Here is a 21,595-nt window from a genome sequence, read left to right as displayed (position 1 = left end):
CCTCCCTCCCCCTCCCTCCCTGCCTCCCTCTCCCTCTCCACCTATATTTGATTTTTAATTGCCTGAAAGCAGGCATTATGGCTATCTTGTTCCCCAGTATATACAATACTTGGCACATCATAATGGTTCAATAAATACTTGTGCCTGAATTAATGCATGCATGAATGAATGCATTTCTCTTGGCTTTTCTGTCTGAGGGCACAATCTAAGCATGTGCATGACTGAATTTTAGGCTCCCTGAGAACAGAAGTGGAATCTGGTTCATCTTTGTATTTCCCCCAGGATTTAGCATAGCTCTTGGCCCATAATGAGTACACAACCAAGGATCAAACCTAAAGGACATCAGTCCAATATGCCATGGCCACCTAAGACCTTATCAGGTCCAGTCCAGCATCCTGTGCCATGAGAGTCCCCAGGGGCCAGCCATAGGAGGAAAGTTACTTGGTCTTAATTAAACAATTAAAGATAATGTACATTCCAATATGGCCTTAAAGCTAAGGCTGGTTCAGTCATTGACACCTAGACCCATATTCTGTTTTAACCCATTTCTATCCCATTCAGTCATTTTGTAGTAGGTCTACTGGACACCAGGTAGTGTGCTAGCACCTTATTACTCAAAATGTGGTCTGCAGACCAGCAGTCACCACCATCACCCAGTAGCTCATTAGAAATGCAGATTCTCCAACCTTCCCCCAGACTTAGGGTCAGAATCTGTGGTCTAGCAAAATCCAGGTGATTTGCATGTATGTTGAAGTTTGAGAAGCACCAGGCTAGCAAAAGATAGACCTAGGTCTAGCTTCATGGAGCTTAAGGCAGACACTTGACAAATGGACAGCAATGGCTATGTGTTGACTCTTATAAGAGAGGATGCTGTGGGAGCTTTAGATCACCAAGGAGATCAAAGCAGTTCTTGTAAACCGTCTTAAATGTTCTTCAGCTTTGTCCTGAGAGCAACAGAAAGCCTGGAGAAAGGGGTTTACAGCAAGCGTGGGGGTGAAGGAATTGGCCTGTCCCCGCTTGAGGATAGCATTAACTTTTATTTATAGGTAGGAATAACCTTTGTAATTCATGATTACATAATTGCAATGAGACTTTCTTGTCTTAAGCCACACTTGAGTCTCTAAGGACGTGGCCTCATCCTAGGTGAGCAGGTCAGTGTAGGATGCTGAAGTCCAGGCAGGTCTAGGCTCAGCCTTTGCCTGTCCGGAAGGAGTCCCCATCTGTTGGGTGCAACCTCACTCTGAACCCCTGTCCCTTCCGGCCATGTGGTCCTTCTGCTGGGAACTGTAGTACAGTGCTATCTCTGTCATTTCCTCAGTTTCCAAATGTACATCAGAGACAGTCAACCTTGAATTAGGGTTCTTAAAATGAATCATGCCTGGCTCAGTTCTCCCAACAGCTTCTGGAAGCTAAGTGTGGAATTGTGGTAAGACTACAGTCAGAGCTGGGTTCAAGTCCTGGCTCAACCACTTGCTTGCTGCATGACCTTGGGCAAGTGTTTTAACATCTCTGAACTTTTCTTCAACTGTGACTTCCTGCCACATAAGGATATTGTGAGGGCTGAGTATAAAATGCGTGCTTTATTTATTAAACAAATATTTAGGCTGGGCGCGGTGGCTCAGGCCTGTAATCCCAGCACTTTGGGAGGCCGAGACGGGCGGATCACGAGGTCAGGAGATCGAGACCATCCTGGCTAACGCGGTGAAACGCCATCCCTACTAAGAAATGCAAAAAACTAGCCGGGCGAGGTGGCAGACGTCTGTAGTCCCAGCTACTCAGGGGGGCTGAGGCAGGAGAATGGCGTGAACCCAGGGGGGCGGAGCTTGCAGTGAGCTGAGATCCAGCCACTGCACTCCAGCCTGGGCAACAGAGCGAGACTCCGTCTCAAAAAAAAAAAAAAAACACAAATATTTATTGAATACCTACTATGTATCAGCTCTGTAAACAGCCACGGGGGGATCCAATGGTGGGCAATTTTAGACAAGAATCCTGCCAACATGAAATGTATAAGTCCAGTGGAGAAAAAAATGTCATTAATTTGATAATCAAATAAATATTAAATGACAAATATAGTAATGCTTTGAAGTGGGGGAGGGAGGCTGTAAGAGTAAAAGAGGGACTCAATCCAGCCTGGAAAGTCAGGGAGGCTTCTCTGAAAAGGTGAGAATTTGTACAGTGTCTCTTTCTCAGGTGTTGTCACTCCGCGCCTCTTTCAGGTACCTGGAAGGAAACCACCTAACAGCCGTGCCCAGAGAGCTGTCCGCCCTCCGACACCTGACACTTATGTAAGAAGCCCAGTATTGGGTGGGGTGTTTATTTTTCCCTCCTGGGGTCACTCAGGAAACTGAAGTGGATGGTAAGAGAAAACAGAGCTGCAGGCTGATGCAAGTGGTAATTGAAAGATGCCTATGTCTGCTTAGGAGGACCAGAAGCCAGTCTACAAAGGGAAAGTGGGAGTTCTTGCAGAATGAAAGAGCATTACCCTTGGGAAAGTAGGCGGCCTACTGAGAAAAGGTGAAAGAACACCATCTCTCTGTGGGCTGGATTCCTTATAAACTCCTGAAACCAGCTACTAAATAAGGATTTCTCAACCTCGGAACTATGGACATTTAGGGTTAGATAATTCTTGGTTGTTGGGAGGCTGTCATGGACATTATAGGATGTTTAACAACATCCCTGGCCTCTCCTCACTAGGTACCAGTAATACTTCCCCCAGTATTGACAACCAGAAATATCTCCAGACTTTGCCAAATGTCACTGAGGGAGCACAAGTGCCCCCAGTTGAGAACCACTGCTCTAAAGCAATGGTCTTCACCGTCAGCTGATTAGAGAAATCACCTGAGCAGTTTTTTTTTTTTTTTTTTAAACTACTGATGCTCAAGCCCATGCTAGATCAATTAAATCAGAATATCTGGGCATGGAACTCAGGCATCAGAGGATTTAAAAGCTTCTCAGGTGATTCTAATGTGCAGCTAACATTGCCGTGGCTCTGGATGTTTCTCCCCGCAGGGAAGCTCGAGGTTGCAGCCGGCAGAGGACTGCACCCCCACCAACCTCAGTCCTCCTAAGAGAGAACCTGATAAGATGGAATTAATGAATGTCAGAAGAGAAGGGGGATAGAGGAACAGTGAAAAGAATTAATCAGGGGGAAAAGTACTAAAATAAGGAGAGATTGTTATTATATTTATCATATTTTGTTGGTACAGTGAAATGGATGAATAGTCATGTAACTGAATGATTGAAAAGATGGATAAATGAATGACAATTGCTTGAATGATTGAATAAGTGTTTGAATGGAAAATGACCATTTGGATGAATAAGTGGGTGGATAAGTGGGTGGATGGATGGTGGGAGGGAGAAAAGGAGGGTGGGATGGATGGATGGGTGGGCAGGCAGGCAGGTGAGTGTGTGGGATAAATATGATAAATTTATGAGGGGTAGATGAGTGGGTGGGTGGATGGATGGATGGATGGGCAAGCGGATGGGTAAGTGGGAGAGTAGATAAATAGGCCAGCAGCAGGATGGATAAATGAATGAGTGAATTAATGAATAGATGAGTGGATGGGTGGATGGGTAGATGGGTGGGTGGATGGCAGGTATGTGATACTTGGGAATGGCCTCCTACAGATGCAACTGACAAAAGCATGACCCCTCTGTTTTACTTTTCCTAGTGACCTGAGCAACAACAGCATCAGCATGCTGACCAATTACACCTTCAGCAACATGTCTCACCTCTCCACTCTGTGAGTACACTGAGATGCTGTGTTTACCCTGCCCATGGGCCCAGCAGGAGATGGTCACTCTTTCCCTCCCTCCCAGCAGGACTAGGTTCTCTGCCCTAATGACCCTCAGGCCTATGGCTGCCCTAGCATAAGATAGACCTTAATCATCAGAAGGAAGATAAAGTAGGAAGCCTTCCACTGTCCAGGCAATTAGAGAGGAACTAGAACCTCATCGCTTCTGAAGAAGGCTGTCTTAGGAATACCTTTTATGGTTTGTGAATTTTCTTTCCCAGTAAATGGTTTTCCTACACAATTATATTTTGCTCAGACCCATTTATTTCCCCTTAGCTTTGCACATTGTGAGCACTCATCATTGGACAGGAGAGAGAGGTGATAGTTTTCTAACCAGCCTGCGACAGAACCTGAGTAAACTGAGGAAATAAAGCCAGTGCACTTCCTGGATTGGTGAAGGGGTTTCTTGTCCCTTTAGGGGATGTTCTGTCAATATATCAGCATTAAAAAGAGAAACCATTTGCTTTGGTTCACAACGTGAACAGTGCATCTATGCATGGTAGTGAATAGAAAGACACAACAGGGCACGTGCCTCCTTTTCCACAGGATCCTGAGCTACAACCGGCTGAGGTGCATCCCAGTCCATGCCTTCAACGGGCTGCGGTCCCTGCGAGTGCTGTAAGTACCCCAGCGTGCTGATTTTGACTTACACATTGCTGAGTGACAGCAGGAAGCAGACTAAGCACTCCCCTTCCCCACTCTCCTTTGCCCAAAGCCCACTCCACTCCCAAACACACCTTCCTACCCAGGACCCTTATTTGCTCAGTGGAGTAGAGAGAGCTACCCTTGAGAGTCTGCCATTCCCGGGCTCCAGCCCACCACCACTGTGGAACCTTGAGCAAATCACTCAGCCCCTTCAACTTTCTGCTTCTTTATGTGTAAAATGGGATCAGTAGCACCTCCCTTGTGAGGATTAGGATATGCAGTTGTATTCTGCCCTCTAATTTGGGCATAGTGTGTGGCCATAGCCACGTTTCGACATCATTCCGTTTACAGTTGTTCCCTCAGAGGGGCGACGCAGCATGGTGAACCTCTGCATGGAAACGCAGCTCCTACCCCAGAGATCACAAGCTGGAAACCCAGGGGCCCCGTCCAGCTCACAGACAGCTATTAGTTAGCAATTGTGGGGTTGGCTCATAGAGTGTCTTTTTAAAAACACAAAGCTTAATAAGCTGTCAACATTTAAATATCAGGAGGTTTCTTGCACAAATCCCACCTTCTATATTCTTTTGGAAAATTGAGAGACCTGGCCACACCAGGGCCCTGTCTCTGTATTCCTGCATGGCTGAGCAGCCCTGCCCCTTTAAACAGAGTTGCGCAGGCTGCAGCCTCCACACCCAGCCCACTCTCCTTGCCTGTCTGGCCCTGTCCTACACATGGGTCGCTGAGTGTCTTCTCATCCATAAAATCAGATAATTATGGCAGTTGCCTCACAGGGTCTTATGAGGATTAAATGAGATACTGTAAATGAAGTATTTAGCACAGCTCTGGCACTGTAAATGCTTAAGAAATATTCACTTGTTACTATTCTTGTATCATAGCTTGCTAGGGCAGGAAGGCACCCCACCACCACCCCCAACCCTGGGCCTGATTAACTCCTGATTTTTGTGCCTTCCCATCTTGCTTCTACTTTATTAGCACATTCCTTTGAATTCCTTTGGTCCTTTGAATATCACCCTTGAATGCTATTTATGAAAACAGAGATGCCAGATACTCCGCCCCGAAACCTGTCAACTTCCTGACTTTCTAGATCAGTATTACTATAATGGTGATCAACACATTTTATGGGACAGTTTTCTTCCTCTAACCTTTTGCAACGGTGCTGTGAGACCAAGACAATTCTGCCCATTTTAAACATGGAGAAACCGCGGCCCAGACTGGTGAAGTCACTGGCCAAGGTCTAGCAGGTAGGAGGTTGCAGAATCCAGCCTCCTGGGACCCGGGGCGCTTTCCAGAGCTCAGTAGCAATCCACAAACAGCACCCAACAAGCTAGTCCATTTCGGAGTCTCTGGGCTGATGTGAATTATTGAGGCCCACAAAACACCGGTGTCAGCGACAACTCCCGCCACATGTCATCTGCGCTGTTATTAAAAATCAATTCTCTGGGGGCAAAGAAGTGGCCGCGCTGACAGTGTGCAATCTGTTATTGTCACTTACTTATTATCCACCTTCTCGGGGGAGTTTGAGAATGGAAACATCAGCACAACCATTTCCCTGTTTCCAGTGGAACACAGCAGGAGATGGGCTCGCATCACTGGCCAGGGCTGAAGCCGGACCTGCCCCCCTTCCTTCTCCTGCCACTCCCCCTCAGTCCCAACCTATTGTCTTCCACTCCAGTCTAATAGTTCTGTGCGTGGGTTCGCTGCCAGGAGGTGGGACCTGCCAATTTGAAGGAATCTGCAGGCATCTGTCCATAATAGTGACGGTTGAGGCAAATCAATATGTAAGAGGGAGAGAAAGTGTTCGCCCGTCCATCTGTCTGTGTTTTGGGGCGGTGGGGGTGATGGGGTGAACGCCACCAGCCTGCTCAGGGTTTTCTCCTTCCTCAGCATCTTGTTTGCCCCAGCCCGGCTCTACTCCTGCCATGAGTTCATCAGCGGTACACGTAACCATACAACACGCTGGCACTTGCTTCTTGAAATATGAATGAGTAGGCTTGCCCCAGCGTGGTGGCTCACACCAAAGTGTAATCCCAACACTCTGGGAGGTCGAAGCAGGAGGATTGCTTGAGCCCGGGACTTCAAAACTAGTCTGGGCAACATGGCAAAACCCTGTCTCTACCAAAAAATACAAAAAATTAGCCAGGCATGGGAACATGCTCCTGTGGTCCCAGCTGCTTGGGAGGCGGAAGTGGGAGAATGGTTTGAGCCTGGGAGGCGGAGGTTGCAGTGAGCTGAGATCACACCATTGTACTCCACCCTGGACAATAGAGCCAGACCCTGTCTCAAAAGGGAAAAAAAAAAAAAGAATTAATAGGCTTTTAGCATCATCATTTTAGAATCAGGAGGTTTTGTGCATAAAAAAGGATCTTAGAGCACCTGAGTCCAACCATCTACCTCAGTGGGGAGCAACCATTTTCCGCCTAAGGGCCAATTCAGGAAAAGTAAAAATGTTTATAGGCTACATTTCTTTTACAATATTTGTATCCTTTCTCCCACTAATTACACACCTAGGAATTTAAAGAATCATCCAAAATGAGGGAAAGGTTCTGTGCATTAAAATCTTTGTTGTACTGGTTTTTTTAACCTAAATTTTAAATATTACCTACAAGGGCCACAGTGGGGAAATGTTTAAGGAAACCATGAGGCAATCAGTCAATGAAGTGCAATTATTAAAAGAGGCAAAGATGAAAACTAGATAGCACTGTGGGGAAGTGCTCATCACATAGCGTTACATGGAGAAATACACCTAACTGGTATATGTGTTAAAATTATAACTTGCAGACATTTATACCTATGAAGAAAGACTGTAAGACAGCAAATGAAAAAAATGTGATAATGTTTATATAAAGTCATTTCTATAACAAATGAAGGCAAAGGTAAAGATGAATGAAGACCGGGTAGGGTGGCTCACGCCTGTAATCCCAGCACTTCGGGAGGCCAAGGCGGGTGGATCACCTGAAGTCAGGAGTTCAAGACCAGCCTGACCAATATGGTGAAACCCTGTCCCTGCTAAAACTACAAAAATTAGCCAGGCATGGTGGTGTGTGCCTGTAGTCCTAGCTACTCAGGAGGCTGAGGTGGGAGGATCAATTGAGGCAGGCAGGTGGAGGCTGTAGTGAGCAGTGATTGAGCCACTGCACTCCAGCCTGGATAGCACAGAGCAAGACCTTGTTTCAAAAAAAAAAATCAATAAAGATGAATAAAGATGGTAACATAGATGGTAAAATATTTACAACTTAGGGAGCTGGAAGAAAGATTGGCTTTTTAAAATCAAGAATTACATTATCTACAACTGCATTTGAACATGTATATATTCTTTCCTCATTTCTGAGGGGTTTCATACTTTTAATTAAACTTTCAGAAATGACCAGAGACCCAGAGATGTTGGGTGTTTGCAGCAGGAAGAAGAATGAGCGTCAAGGTTTAGTTTTGGAGTAGACAAAAGCCAAAAAGTGATCTGGAACGCAGGAAGAGAAAACTGACGTGTAAGAGAGAGAGAGGGAGTGTGTGTGTGTGTGTGTGTGTGTGTGTGTGTGTGTGTGTGTATGGGTGGATATGAATACATTTCAGGAGAGCACAACAGGAGGGTGGTCATTTAGCCCTGAGTACAAAACATTGTGTGAAAAATGCTTTTTCTACTTGGCTCCGAATCTGAAAATAGCAAAAAGAGAACATTCTTGTGGACATCCTCATCCTTCTTAGGGCATCCATGCATCCCCTGATCTTTGCCCCACACCAGGTCACATGCCTTATATGTGTGTGCTCCCAACTGTCTTGCCCCAGGCACAGGAGGGCCACCTGGAATCAGTTAGCTCTGGCAGGCAATTTCAGTGTGTGCCCATGAAGGAGCCAGTGGGATTATCATTCACCATCCTCAGTATTTTTAGCTCCTAGTCCCTGAAGTGAGAATTGTGCTGTTTATACATATGGGGCTGTTCATCACTGCTCTACCAATTGCCTGAATTCTCCTTAAAACATCCGTGTAAAGGAGCCCTTTGCTTGATTACCTTCTGAGACAAAGAGCTCACTCGCTTAGCAGGCAACTCTATTCCACTTTTGACCAGCTATTAGAGCATCAGAAAAATTCTTCTGCTGAGCCAGAAGGTGACTCACTGTGGCCTCCCAACCATGGGCCAGGGCTGGCACTTTGACATCTCTAAAATAAAAATCAATAAACAAAAGTTTAACTGCAGAATTTAGGATTGAAGAGTGAATATTGAAAATTTTTCTGTCCAAACGTTTCATGTATAAGAAGAAAAGACAGGCGAGGCACAGTGGCTCACACCTGTAATCCCAGCACTTTGGGAAGCCGAGGCGGGCGGATCATGAGGTCAGGAGATCGAGACCATCCTGGCTAACATGGTGAAACCCCATCTCCACTGAAAATAGAAAAAATTAGCCGGGCGTGGTGGTGGGCGTCTGTAGTCCAACTAGTCGGGAGGCTGAGGCAGGAGAATGGCGTGAACCTGGGAGGCGGAGCTTGCAGTGAGCCGAGATAGCACCACTGCACTCCAGACTGGGCCACAGAGCGAGTTTCAGTCTCAAAAAGAAAAGAAAAGAAAAGACAGATTCAGAGAGGTTTAGTGACTTGTTCAAGATCACTCTCTTGTTCATCCTTTCCTGGATACCAGCTATGGGTTAGTTGCTGTGCTTAACTCTGAAGGGGGAAAGAAAACAGAATGTGAATGAGACACAATTGCTGCCCTCAGGGAGCTCTTGGTCTAGAAGGAGAAGTAAGTAAATAAGCAACTACAATACAGGGTGATACCTGAGAGAAGAGCCATGGGGATGCAAGTGAGAGGCACGCAACCCAGTCTCAGCCACCCAAAGCTTTCTGAAAGGAAGGTTAATGATCACCACTGACATTCATCAAACCGTGGCTATGAGCTGCACACAGGGCTAAGTGCTTTGGTTATGTTATCTTAGTCACCCTCTACCTTGTGAAGGATATACCGCTGTTATCCCCATTTCACAGATCAGTAAATAGAGGCTGAATGAGATGAAGTAACTTGCCCAAAGTGATGCAATCGGTAGGTAGTCAAGTTGGAATTTAAACCCGAGACTATTTGTTTTCAGAATCACTCTTCTTAACTTGTGCTTCCAGGAAGGACTGAGACTGAGAAACCAGAGGGGGTTACGTAAGTAGGGATGGGAGAGAAGAAAATCCTAGGCCGGGAGAACATAAATGTCCTGGACAGAGGCCCTGAAGTCAGGAAAGCCATATCACCGGGGGAATCACAAGAAGCCACAGGTGTGGCTGCAATGTGGCTTCTGGGGGCAGGAGTGGGAAGAGATGCTGCTGAGTAGCCCCAAGGTACAGGCAGAACCAAGGCTGGGACTCACCTCTGGGCTCCTAGCCCAGTGCTCTTTCTACCACATTCTACCTGCTTCCCCATCGCAGACTAGCATCTGTTTTTATCTGCACTCATTTCAGACTGGAGGGAGCTGGCCTATGTAAAAATGAGGTGTTTTCTTCCTCACCCAGAGAGGCCTCTGATGGGAATTGAGGAGTGGGGTGAAATGGAAGATGCAGGGAGAAAGGAGACAGGCACCGACCACTCTGCCAAAATGCAGTGTCTCCTCTGCAGTCCTGGAATCAGGTCACAGGACTCACCATGGCCTTTGACATACAAGCTGCGCACTTTCAGGCTTCTACCCTGTGTGGGTAACTCCCAGAGGACTGGCCCCAAAATCCACTCAAAAACATAGAGGAGGAGTCATGACAATGATAACAATCGTCATAGCTGATGTGACTGAGTGCTTCTGAACCTCTGGCATCCAGTCTTTCAATCCTCATGGCTAGCTTATGAAGTGGTATATTAGCTTTCCTCCTGGGCAAAGGGAAGAAAATCAGCTCAAACCACCTTAAGCATAAAGAGAATGTATCAACTCAGATAACTGAAGAATGCACTGGAAGATACCGGGCTCTAGGGCTGGATGCAGGCACTGCAATGATACTGTCAGAATGTGTCTGTAATCCCAGCACTTTGGGAGGCTGAGGCGGGCAGATCACAAGGTCAAGAGATTGAGACTATCCTGGCCAACAGGGTGAAACACTGTCTCTACTAAAAATAAAAAATAAAAATAAAAAAATACAAAAATTAGCTGGACCTAGTGGGTGCACACCTATAGTCCCAGCTACTCAGGAGGCTGAGGCAGAAGAATTTGCTTGAACCCAGGAAGTGGAGGTTGCAGTGAGCTGAGATCATGCCACTGCACTCCAGCTTGGCAACAGAGTGAGACTGTCTGAAAAAGAAATATGTAGGCTGGGCGCAGTGGCTCACGCCTGTAATCCCAGCACTTTAGGAGGCCAAGGCAGGTGGATCACCTGTGAGGTCTGGAGTTCAAGACCAGCTTGGCCAAGATGGCAAAACCCCATTTCTACTAAAAACACAAAAATTAGGCAGGCATAGTGATGCACATCTGTAATCCCAGCTACTCAGGAGGCTGAGGCAGGAGAATCGCTTGAACCCGAGAGGCAAAAGTTGTAGTGGGCCAAAATCGTGCCACTGCACTCCAGCCTGGGCAACAAAGTGAGACTCTGTCTCAAAAAATAGTCATAAAATAAAAAGAAATGTGTCTCTGCCTCCCAGCCCTGTTTTGCTAAGCGGATTTCATTCTCAGGCAGTCTTTCTCTGTTTAAGACACAGAGGGTCCCGATGGGCTAAAAGTTTACATTCTAGTAGCTTAGCAGCCCCACAAAATTAAACTGCTTCTGTCCTCGTCATTCCAGAGAAAGCCCCAGAAGTATCTCTCCTTGGCTCCCTTAGGTTTCATGCTCAACCTCACACCAATCACTGTGACTCTGATTGGCCAGACCTGAGCCATAGCTTCATACAGAGGCCAAACCACTGGGACCAAGAGGTGGGGCATGGTGATCCCCAGTAGAAGACAGAGGAACTGCTACAGAAAAGAGCATTGATACCGAGAAACCTACACCCCCTAAAAATGTCTACTATATGTAGTTACTAAGAATTCCTCCATTTTAGAGATGAAAAATCTGAGAAACCGAAAGATCTGAGAAACCAAAAAATCTGACAAACCAAAAGTCAATTGTCTCAGCTCACACAGCCAGTACAGAGGAGGGAGTCACACCCAGGCAGGCTGACTCCAGAGCCTTTGGTTCTTAACCCCCAGATCACCTGGGAATAGCTTGGCCGGATCAGAAGAGAGTTCACGCAGCCCTACCCACATTTAGAATGAGGGTAGTTCCCATTGTTCATTGTATGAACTGTAGGACCTAGGGGTTCACAGACCCAAAGTTCATGCAGCCCAGAACTGAGGAATAGTTATGCCCTAATGTTGCCCTGATGATGCCCTCATCCGCATTCTGAAATTCTTAAGTTTGCCTTTAACATCCCCTAAGAGTTAGGTGAGGAGGAGGAGTTCCAAGTGCTTGAAGATGAGTCACTGAGAGTTGACAGTTGCTTGCCAGCCCAGCCCCTGGGAGGCATCAGGGAGAAGGGGAGGAGAAAGGAAGGAGCACTCATTCTTCCACTCCTCTGGCATCCTTTAGGACGGTTGTTCGACAGGCAAGAGTACTTCTTGGGGGCCAAACCAGGATGGAGAACCTGCAGTGTAGGCAGATTTAATGAGTTGTCCTAGTAAGTTACAATCCTGTTACTCTGCAGGTTTGTTTGTTAGTTTGTGATGGAGGTTCGCTCTTGTCTCCCAGGCTGGAGTACAATGGTGCGATCTCGGCTCACTGCAACCTCCGCCTCCTGGGTTCAAGCAATTCTCCTGCCTCAGCCTCCTGAGGAGCTGGGATTTCAGGTGCCCACCACCACACCCGGCTAATTTTTGTATTTTTAGTACAGAATGGAGCCTGACGTGCAGGTGTCACAATGCTAAAGCTGCCCTTGGGTCGTCTGGTGTTTTAAAATTAGGCCTCATTTGGAAATGACTAACAATGAAGCTGGGTGCATATGCAAAACAGCAAGCAGCCATAAAACCATCAAAGTCAATAGCAGGCAGGGGCTGGTATGATTCATAAATAGCCTCATGAATTAGAGGCTAAATGATGCTGATCAAAGTGTTAGGAAGTGCTTCTAGCTCTTCCTTACCCGGGGAGGGGAGAAGCTATCATGAACACTCTGGATGGCTGTTCGCCTTCTTCCTGCTGTCCTAACTGCCTAAGTATTGAGGTTCACTTTCACCCTGAGGATTTCACCAGAGAACTGTGAGGTGGGAGGGGAAGGAGCCGATGGTGATGAGGATGTCAACAAAGGGTAACTAAGAGGAGATTATATGGAAAGAGGAGAGAAATAAGGGCCTTGCCTTAAAGCAAAAGGAGAAATCTTTCTAAACCCTTGCTACTGGCATCAGCATCACCTCAGACTTTGTCAGAAATGCAGAATCTCAGGCCCCATCCCAGACCCATCAGAACCTTTGGAAGTGGGGCTCAGGAATCTGCATATTTGCTAGCTTCCAAAGCTCACTTAGTGTGAGAGCCACTGTTCTCTATCAAGAGTAATTAGGCTCATGTCTCTATGTCAGTTGAAGACGAAGGGCAAGCTAACTTCAGTTGAAGGGAGAAGAGCAGCAAATTCGTTCGTTATTATTCCATCTGTACTTCCACTGTCAACACTAATTGTCTCTTTGTTCTACTAGGACTCTCTGCCTGCAATAAAGTTGTTAGTCCTTACCCTGAACGGTGATTATCGCCAACACAGGTGATGGTGCCCATCAGTCACTAAAGAAGCCTTTGAGTTTCTATGAATTTGCAGATTTTTTTATGCAGTTGATGATTAATCCTTTAATGGAGAATATAATCCATGTTTTGTGGATTTGCTCGTGTTGCTACTTGAGCACGGAGCAGTGTTCATTGAATTTTTTCATGCACCTATCCTCCAGGCATTTGTGGAAGTCTTAGTATCTGGCACCACTGTGTAAGTGAGAATAGCTCCTAGCAGCCTACACCACAGGGTGGAGAGAGGCATGATTAATACCAGGTTGGGTGCCCAGCCCTTCTGACATGCTGTGGGAAGAGGCACTCAGGTGCACACAAGTGCCAGACTCGTGTATGTGTGTGGCTGATGCCAAAGCCATTTCCATAACAGTGAGTGTTCGGCTCCAGAGACTCTCCTTGGGAGCTGAGGACCCCCTCCCTCTGTCACCGAAGCTGGGATTGGTAGCATTTCTCAACCCCCTTAAGATCTCTTTAGGTAAATATGAAGGGAACTAATTTACTGAGCTCCTCGATACCAGATACCCTTCAAGACTCTTTCACAAATATTAATATTGATTAGTCATTTAGCACTTAGAAAATGCTGGCTCTCTCTACGTGCATTAACAGACCCATGACAACTTTCCGTGGCAAGTCTTTTTATTCTCATACTTGTTTTACAACAGAGGCTGAGGCACAGAGAGGTAAATTGCTTTGCCTTCAGTCACATAGCTGGTGAGCGACAAAGTCAGGTTTGACTGCACACAGCCTGGCTCCAGAACTTCCGGTCTTAAGCACAGCTCTTCACATGATCTCTGAAACTCTAGTAACTCCCTTGGGTAGATATGTCTCTTCCTTTTTCAGCTGCAAAAAGGAAGGCCCAGAAAAGTGACATAACTTATCCAGTGTTCCACAGCTAAAAGAGACTGGTTTCTGATTTCACCTCAGGTCTATCAGATTGAAAAGTCCACCCGCTTCTTCCCCAAACCCTCTACTCCCTCCATCCTTGCTGCTGAGCTGGGCATAGAACATTCATGCACCCAGAGCAAAGGGGGCAGCAGCTACTGCTAGGAGCAGTGGGGCTCTGAGCAAAACCGAAGGGTGGCAAGACCAGGCACTGGAGACCCTGAGAAAATGTGCTAAATTCAAATTACTGGATGCTAACCTTCCGACCTGTGCCCTCTACTTCAGAACCCTCCATGGCAACGACATTTCCAGCGTTCCTGAAGGCTCCTTCAATGACCTCACATCTCTATCCCATCTGTAAGTAGCGGTCTTTCTCCCCAGTGTGCATTCAAAACACGAAAGCATGGAAGTGTCAGCGACAGTGTCATCAGTGTCAGCATTTTGGCATATGTCCTTTCCTTATGCATACAGTTATTTTACAACAGTGTATCCACACCATGCATATTGTCTTGTTCCCCACCTCAGAAGCCTTCAAAGGAATCCTCAATTATGTAAACAGTGTAAATATTTAATAAGAACTAATAGAAAACATGTACTACGGGCTAAACACTTTAGATAAGTTTTCAATTTATTTCTTGCAGCTGTAAGGCATTTTTATCCTTTTATTATATATAATAACATTGTGTCTAAGCATGGCACAGCTAGCAGATGGCAGGGCCCAGGATCAGATCCAGGTTTGCCTTGACTCCAAATTCTTAACCACTCTGCGCTCTGCAACAGGTATTCCCTTCTTATTTTACACAGGAAACACTGAGGCCCGTAAATACTAGCTGGCTAGCTAAAGGTTGACTATCAGGTCAGTGAGATGTTGGACTAGAACCTAGGTTCCCTCACTCCCAGGCCAGACCTCTCTTCCCCAGATCAGGGATCTCTACGTTTTTTTATACACCTCTGTCGGTGAACATTTTCGAGTTTGTATTCCTTCTATATGCATATTTAATTATTTTCATAATGTGTGCATACACTATAAGATGGATATACTACATATGCATATTCTAAAACTTTCAGAAATAGAATTGTTAAAAGATACATTTAAAAAAAAAAAAAAAAACAGAATTTCTAGTATTTTCTTCCCAGTCACAACTTTGGAGATGTCTATACTGGACTTAACCCTCCTCCCCTGTATTCTTCAGTCAAGTGGTCTGAAGCGGCTTCCTAGGTTGCTGGGTTTCAGAACCTTCTCTGCAGAGTATATCCTCCAGTGGGCCTTCAGCAGGACAAGGGAACCAGATAGCAGATGGCCAGAGATCCAGGAAGCTCCCTAAAGGAGCTAGGATGGGGTTGAGTTGATGAGTGAGTCTTAACTGCGTAGGTGAGAACCACTCCTCAGAAGTGAAAGGGGCTGGGATGGGAGTTGAAACATCCACAGCATTGGAAGTACACTCTGGAGACATTAACTTTGCCACAGTGGAGACGACTACTCCGCTGGCCCCATGTTGGACACCTCCAGCCTAGCCAAAGTCTGAAAATGCATTTCCAGAGAGCCGAAGATATGAAGCCTACAGGCCAAGCTGGGCAGGGGGCCCTGACTTCCTGTTCTGCCTCCTAGGGCACTGGGAACCAACCCACTCCACTGTGACTGCAGTCTTCGGTGGCTGTCAGAGTGGGTGAAGGCGGGGTACAAGGAGCCTGGCATCGCCCGCTGCAGTAGCCCTGAGCCCATGGCTGACAGGCTCCTGCTCACCACCCCAACCCACCGCTTCCAGTGCAAAGGTAGGTGACGCCAACACCCCACCCTCCCCTGTCCCTTGTGGGGTCTGTTGTGTTCCCAGCAATCTGTCAGAGCAGGGCATCTCAAGAGATGCGGCTTCAGAAGCCTTCACCCTGTCTCTTCCATGGGTCCCACACAAAGAGGCTCAGATGCTGACACTGATGTGGACCCTCATCTAATGGGCCAAGTGTCATTCTCTCCAAGTCCGCTGCTGGCATTACCACACATCTCCTCACTGACTTCTTTCTGTACATGTCTTTCCATAGTGGAGAATATCTTTTTTTTTTTTTTTTCATCTTTTGTAGAGACAAGTTCTCACTATGTTGCACAGGCTGGTCTCAAACTCCTGATCTCCAATGATCATCCTGCTCTGGCCTCCCAAAATGCTGGGATTACAGGCATAAGCCACTGCACCTGGCCTTGAGAAAAATTTTTTCCAACCTGCATTTTTTTATCCAATATTATTAAAACATAAGCATTTTCTCATTTTACCCGGCAAACTTACTGTACATGTGATTTTTTTATTGATCATATTTTTATAACAACAAACTACTACTGAGTTCTTATGCAACAGGAATGATGTTAAGCACCTTCTCATGTATATTTTTCCTCATTCTTCATATAACAGCTTATTTAATCCTCTAATGCCTCTATGTGATCAACTGTTAATATTATCCTCATTTCTAAAAATGAGAAAATCAAGGCTTAACAGGCTTCCAGGTCTATCTGATTCCACAATGCACAGTCTTCATCATTAAGCCATAATACCACTTACTTAATCCATTTCTGGTTTTGAACTTTAGAGTATTTCCATTTTTTTTTTCTTACCATTGACACATAAAGATCTTTCTCTATTTGAATCATGTTCTCAGATAAGATTCAGAGAACAGAAATTACTGAATCAAAGTATATTATTATTTTTCAGGTCTTCACACATTTTGCCAAACTGATTTTCAAAAAGGGTTATAACCCATTTACATTCCCAGTAGCATCCTTCGATTGCATTTTTCATTAGACTCTGTCATTATTTTCTCTTATTTTCTCATCCTTGCTAATTCAATAGGTTAAAAAAAAAACTCCTTTTATTTTTGTCTTTGATTATTGGGGAACCTGAACTTTTTATCAAACAGTTACTTCTCATTTGTATACACAATTGTCTGTTAACATCAATATCTTTTGCTCATCTCTGAGAGGCTTAATACTTATTTTGATATATAGATATACTTTAATTACCCTCTCAAACTTGAGTGTGTCCCACACTTCTGCTGCAAGCAGAAAAACATTCCATTGGCTTAAAGCTAATTTTAATTTTCCTCTTCCTGCTTCTAAGATATCTGATCTGATACTACTAGAGGCTCACCTAGGCCAAGAACGGTATAGGTCTCAATCTTGGCTGCACACTTTGGAAATCATATAGGAGCTTTTAAAATTACTGAAGCCTGGCTCCACCCTCTAGGTTTTGATTAAATTGGTCTGGGGTACAACCTGGGTGTGGAGACTTTTAAAAGCACTGCAGTTGGGGTCCGGGCATGGTGGCTCACGCCTCTAGTGCCAGCACTTTGGGAGGCTGAGGCAGGTGGATCACTTGAGATCAGGAGTTCAAGACCAGTCTGCCCAACAAGAGGAAACCCCATCTCTACTAAAAATACAAAAATTAGCCAGGTGTGGTGGCGCACACCTGTAATCCCAGCTACTCGGGAGGCTGAGGCAGAAGACTTGCTTGAATCCAGGAAGTGGAAGTTGCAGTGAGCCAAGATTGCGCCACAGCACTCCAGCCTGGGCAAGAGAGTGAGACTCCATCTCCGAAGAAAAAGCACTGTAGCTAGTAGTGTAAGACAGCCAAGTCATCCAGGTTTTGTCTGGGCCGTTCTTGGTTTTAGCACTGAAAGCCCTGTGTCCTGCAAACCCCCTCAGCCCCAAGCAAAGCAAGACAGACAGTCTTCCTATTCTACTGGGAAGCCGGGTTGAGCCCCCTAGTACCAGCACTCAATCAGGCCACTCAGCACTCAATCAGGCCACTCTGTTTACTCATCCACAAATGGTCACTCACTGAAGTTCATCTCAGCCCATCTCCAAGTTGATGACTGTTAGCCCCAAGGTCATTTATAGTCCTGACACTAAGTATGGCCTGTTTATCCAGGGCTCATTGTCAAAGCTGGCTGCAGCAGCAGGACACAGCCCCCTTTGCAAAGCTCTGAGAAGGACCCTGACCTCCCTCCAGTGCTTGCAGCTAAAGCAAGCACAGCTGAAATGGTCACAGATGTAACATGTACCTGAGCAGTTTTCCATCCATTGTCAACATCATCGCCGTGTCCTCTGGGGCCATCCATTTCTGTCTTCCAAGGTTTTCCAGGGGGGACTTCCTCTGTGTGCCTTTGGCCCAAGCACTATGCCCTGCTTAGCCTGGCACAGACTGTTCCATGGGGAGGGGTATTTGTGGGTAGAAAAATGGGAGGTCCAAATAGAGTCTGGGCTCAGAGCTTCCTGGAATGTGAAAAGATACACAGGGGGTTTCTAATTATGGTGCATTGTTTGCAGATTAGCACCAAAATCGGATCAGGCTAATTACAGTAATTGATTTGACTGCAGAAGTGTTTCTGAATGATGTCCCACTGTGACTTTTCCTCACTGGACAGTGGCTGAATTAATGGGACGCTAGATGGACTGGATGTGCTGGTTGAGGAGAGCCAGCTGCCATCTGGGCATAGAGTTGGGGAGGGGCTGGCACTGGCTGAGGGAGGGCCCAAAGCAGAGGGGAAGGGAGGTGTGGCAGTGAGTGCACTCAGGACCTGCTGTCAGTACTCTGGTTTTGCTGCCCAGGGCCTGTGGACATCAACGTTGCGGCCAAATGCAATGCCTGCCTCTCCAGCCCATGCAAGAATAACGGGACATGCACCCAGGACCCTGTGGAGCTGTACCGCTGTGCCTGCCCCTACAGCTACAAGGTATGCTGGAGGCCCTGCCCCCCATATTCATGCCTCAGGCTCCTCCTTCAGCCCTGGCCCTAGAGAGGGGCACCGCGCCCTGCATACCCTCCCTTCTCCAAGGGACAGCCTGGATGAGTCCATCGCACAGGTCACCACCCCAAATGCAAGCCCAGAGTTTCGGGCAGCCTGTCTGATGCACACATCTGATGCAGGTGGAGTGAGAGTGAGCTGGCATCCCCAGGTCTCTGTCCCCAGGGGGATTGTGTGTGTGTAGTGACAGGCTTAGAGGCAGCCTCACTCTGGGGAATGGGACTACCTGATGTATTTCTAGACTATGGCTTGCTTCTAGCAGATAGTGTCAGAGTGCCACCTATGGGCCTGGGACAAAAGAGCCAAAGGATTCCCTTTGAAACCAGCCACCTCCAAAGCCTTAAACTTACCACTGAGTCCTAGACCCATGCACCCTCATTTCATACGCTGATTATAAAAATCAGAGAAGAGAATAAATGTATAAGGTCCAGATGAATGCCTGGCCTTTACTGATGGTTCAAAAGAGAAATATACTATGTATGGAATTGAGAATGTTATAAATTCACAGTCACAGGGCACTCACACACACTAAAAATGTTATTAATAGGAGGGGAGAATAGAGATTAACAGCAGACATACTCAGGATGTGTGGATCCTCAAACTCCGTTGTATGCATTCAGCAGAGAAAACTCAGACTGTGCAGTTACACAGAGAAGCAGGTGTGGATTCCAGCTTTGTCATTTACTGGCTGTGTGGCCATGGCTAGTAATTTCGTCTGTCTTCCCAGCTGCAAACTAGGACCTGTCTCATAGGTTTGCCATGGGAATCAAATGTACAGTAATGTACGCAATACACCTAGGACAATACCTGGCATTCAGTAAGCACTCAATAAGCCAGCATACTGCTGCCTTTTACCTTTACCCTTGTATGGTGGTCCCTCATGCCTGGGTGTGGAATAGGGCATCAGTAGCAGGTGGTATGTTGCTGGTTTGATCCAGGATTATCAGTCTATGTCTCTGTGATCTGCCAAGAAACTTCAGTCATTCTCCTAGAACTGTGACTGCATTTGTAACATTCTCAATTCCATACATAGTGTAGTTCTCTTTTGAGTCATCAATAAAGGCCAGGCACTCATCTGGAGCTTATGCATTTATGTTCTTCTCTGACTTTTATAATCAGCGTATGAGATGGGTAGTATCATCCTTATTCTAAAGAGAAGGTAAACTGTTCACATTCTGATTCTTGCTTCCTTCTCTTTAAAACTGGCCTGAGTCTGAAAGTAGCAGAGCTGGGTTTGAAGTCCAGGCTTCTTCCAACTACACTTGACTGCACTATGAAGCATGACCTGACCGTCAGGGCCAGGGCAAAGAGAGTATCTGCAGGGCTACTGCAGGATAAGGCCACTTGTTTGAACTTTGTTCTCAAGATTCTGAACATCATGTCAATTTTAGAAGAATGTGAACAGAGATTTTGATCTTGAGGAAAGTGTTGAGCCCAGGCAGGTCTAGGATGCATGACGTTGATGGTGATGGTGAAGATGATGTTGGTGAAGGTGATGATGGTGATGGTATCAGTGAGGATGGATGATGACAAAGGTGACAGTGGTGATGATGGTGATGGTGTTGATGATGGCGATGGTGCTAATGGTACAGATGGTGATGATGATGATAACTATGATAATAACAGTAACATAAGAGCCAGCATTTATTGAGTACCTACTATGTACTGACAGCAGACTAAATAAGGTACATGTATTATCTTGCATACTCCCATCAGAGTCCTAGAATACAGTTCCTAAAATGACCCTCATTTTACAGTTGAAGAAACTGAGCATGGTAGGTAAGGGAGTTGGGAGTCAAAGCTCAGAACCAACTGACTCTAGAAGCTGTGCTCCTGGCCACTGCACTCACTGCCTGTTGGCAAGTGCAGTGATTGCAGGGGCTGAGGTTGGGGATCCCTGACTATTCAGGACCTGTCTGAATTGCCAGGTTAGAGACAAGTAGAGTGTAGCCATGGGAAGAACACCAAGCAGGACCCTCTGGAGCCTGTGCCTATAGGATGCATGACCTTGGACAGATGCCGCTCTTCTCCCCACCTCAGCTTCCTCAGCCGTAAAATGGGGCAGGCTGAACCCAAGGGATCCTTTAACTGAGGGTTGCATCCCATTCTCTGTGCTGAGTGTGTCCCTCCTGCTTTCCTTCTTGCCAGGGTTAGAGCCCACCCAAACAGAGCGACTGAGGTGGTAGTTCTGCATGAGTGGCTAAGTTAACAGAAATCCCCAGATGCCTGCAAAACCGAGCTCAAAGTTCAGGCATTTATCTACCTATTTCCAGATATCTCCATTTTCCCATCTACTAGCTGAGTGACCTTGGGAAGCCACAATGTTACAAAAAAGCACAGGAATCACTGTGTAACATTTGGTAGGAGCTACTCTTAATCTACTATAATGCCAGGCCTTTGTGAAGTAGTTTCAACATATTATCTCTTGCAGCACTCTTAATTACCCTGTGAAATAAGTTTTATTATCCTCCTTTAATAGATGAAGAAACTAAGGTTCATAAAGATGAAATAATTTACCCAAGCTCTCACACTTACGAAGTACATGAGCTACAATTAGAACTCAGCTATCTCTTGCAAGAAAGTCTCTACACTCACAACCCAAGTCAGATTCTCCCTAAGCCTTACTCTCCCCACCTGTAACTGAGAATACTCATACTCACATGCAGTGCTGTTAGAAGGATGAAAAGGGGCTATGTGTGTACTTTGCCTACCTCAGTGCCAGGATTCAGGAGATACTTCACAAAGGGTCATTATTTTACCACTATTTTAAGATTTGGGG

The 21,595-nt window shown here is 46.1% G+C and overlaps 1 protein-coding gene across 1 annotated transcript in view; it reads left to right on the top strand.

Moving 5' to 3' along the window:
- The window catches only part of SLIT3 (slit homolog 3 (Drosophila)), a gene marked incomplete at its 5' end in the record, with an annotated part of 639,532 nt that overhangs the window by 578,093 nt on the left and 39,844 nt on the right, over nt 1-21,595 (top strand). The window contains 6 exons of the mRNA XM_011947828.1: nt 2,217-2,285; nt 3,672-3,743; nt 4,341-4,412; nt 14,314-14,385; nt 15,638-15,801; nt 18,620-18,744. Of these exons, the coding sequence (XP_011803218.1) occupies nt 2,217-2,285; nt 3,672-3,743; nt 4,341-4,412; nt 14,314-14,385; nt 15,638-15,801; nt 18,620-18,744 (574 nt within the window). The remainder of the gene's footprint in view (nt 1-2,216; nt 2,286-3,671; nt 3,744-4,340; nt 4,413-14,313; nt 14,386-15,637; nt 15,802-18,619; nt 18,745-21,595) is intronic.

This window comes from Colobus angolensis, unplaced genomic scaffold (genome assembly GCF_000951035.1).
Source record: "Colobus angolensis palliatus isolate OR3802 unplaced genomic scaffold, Cang.pa_1.0 Scaffold27, whole genome shotgun sequence".
Classification (NCBI taxonomy): domain Eukaryota; kingdom Metazoa; phylum Chordata; class Mammalia; order Primates; family Cercopithecidae; genus Colobus; species Colobus angolensis.
This window is presented reverse-complemented; position numbering and strand designations above follow the sequence as displayed.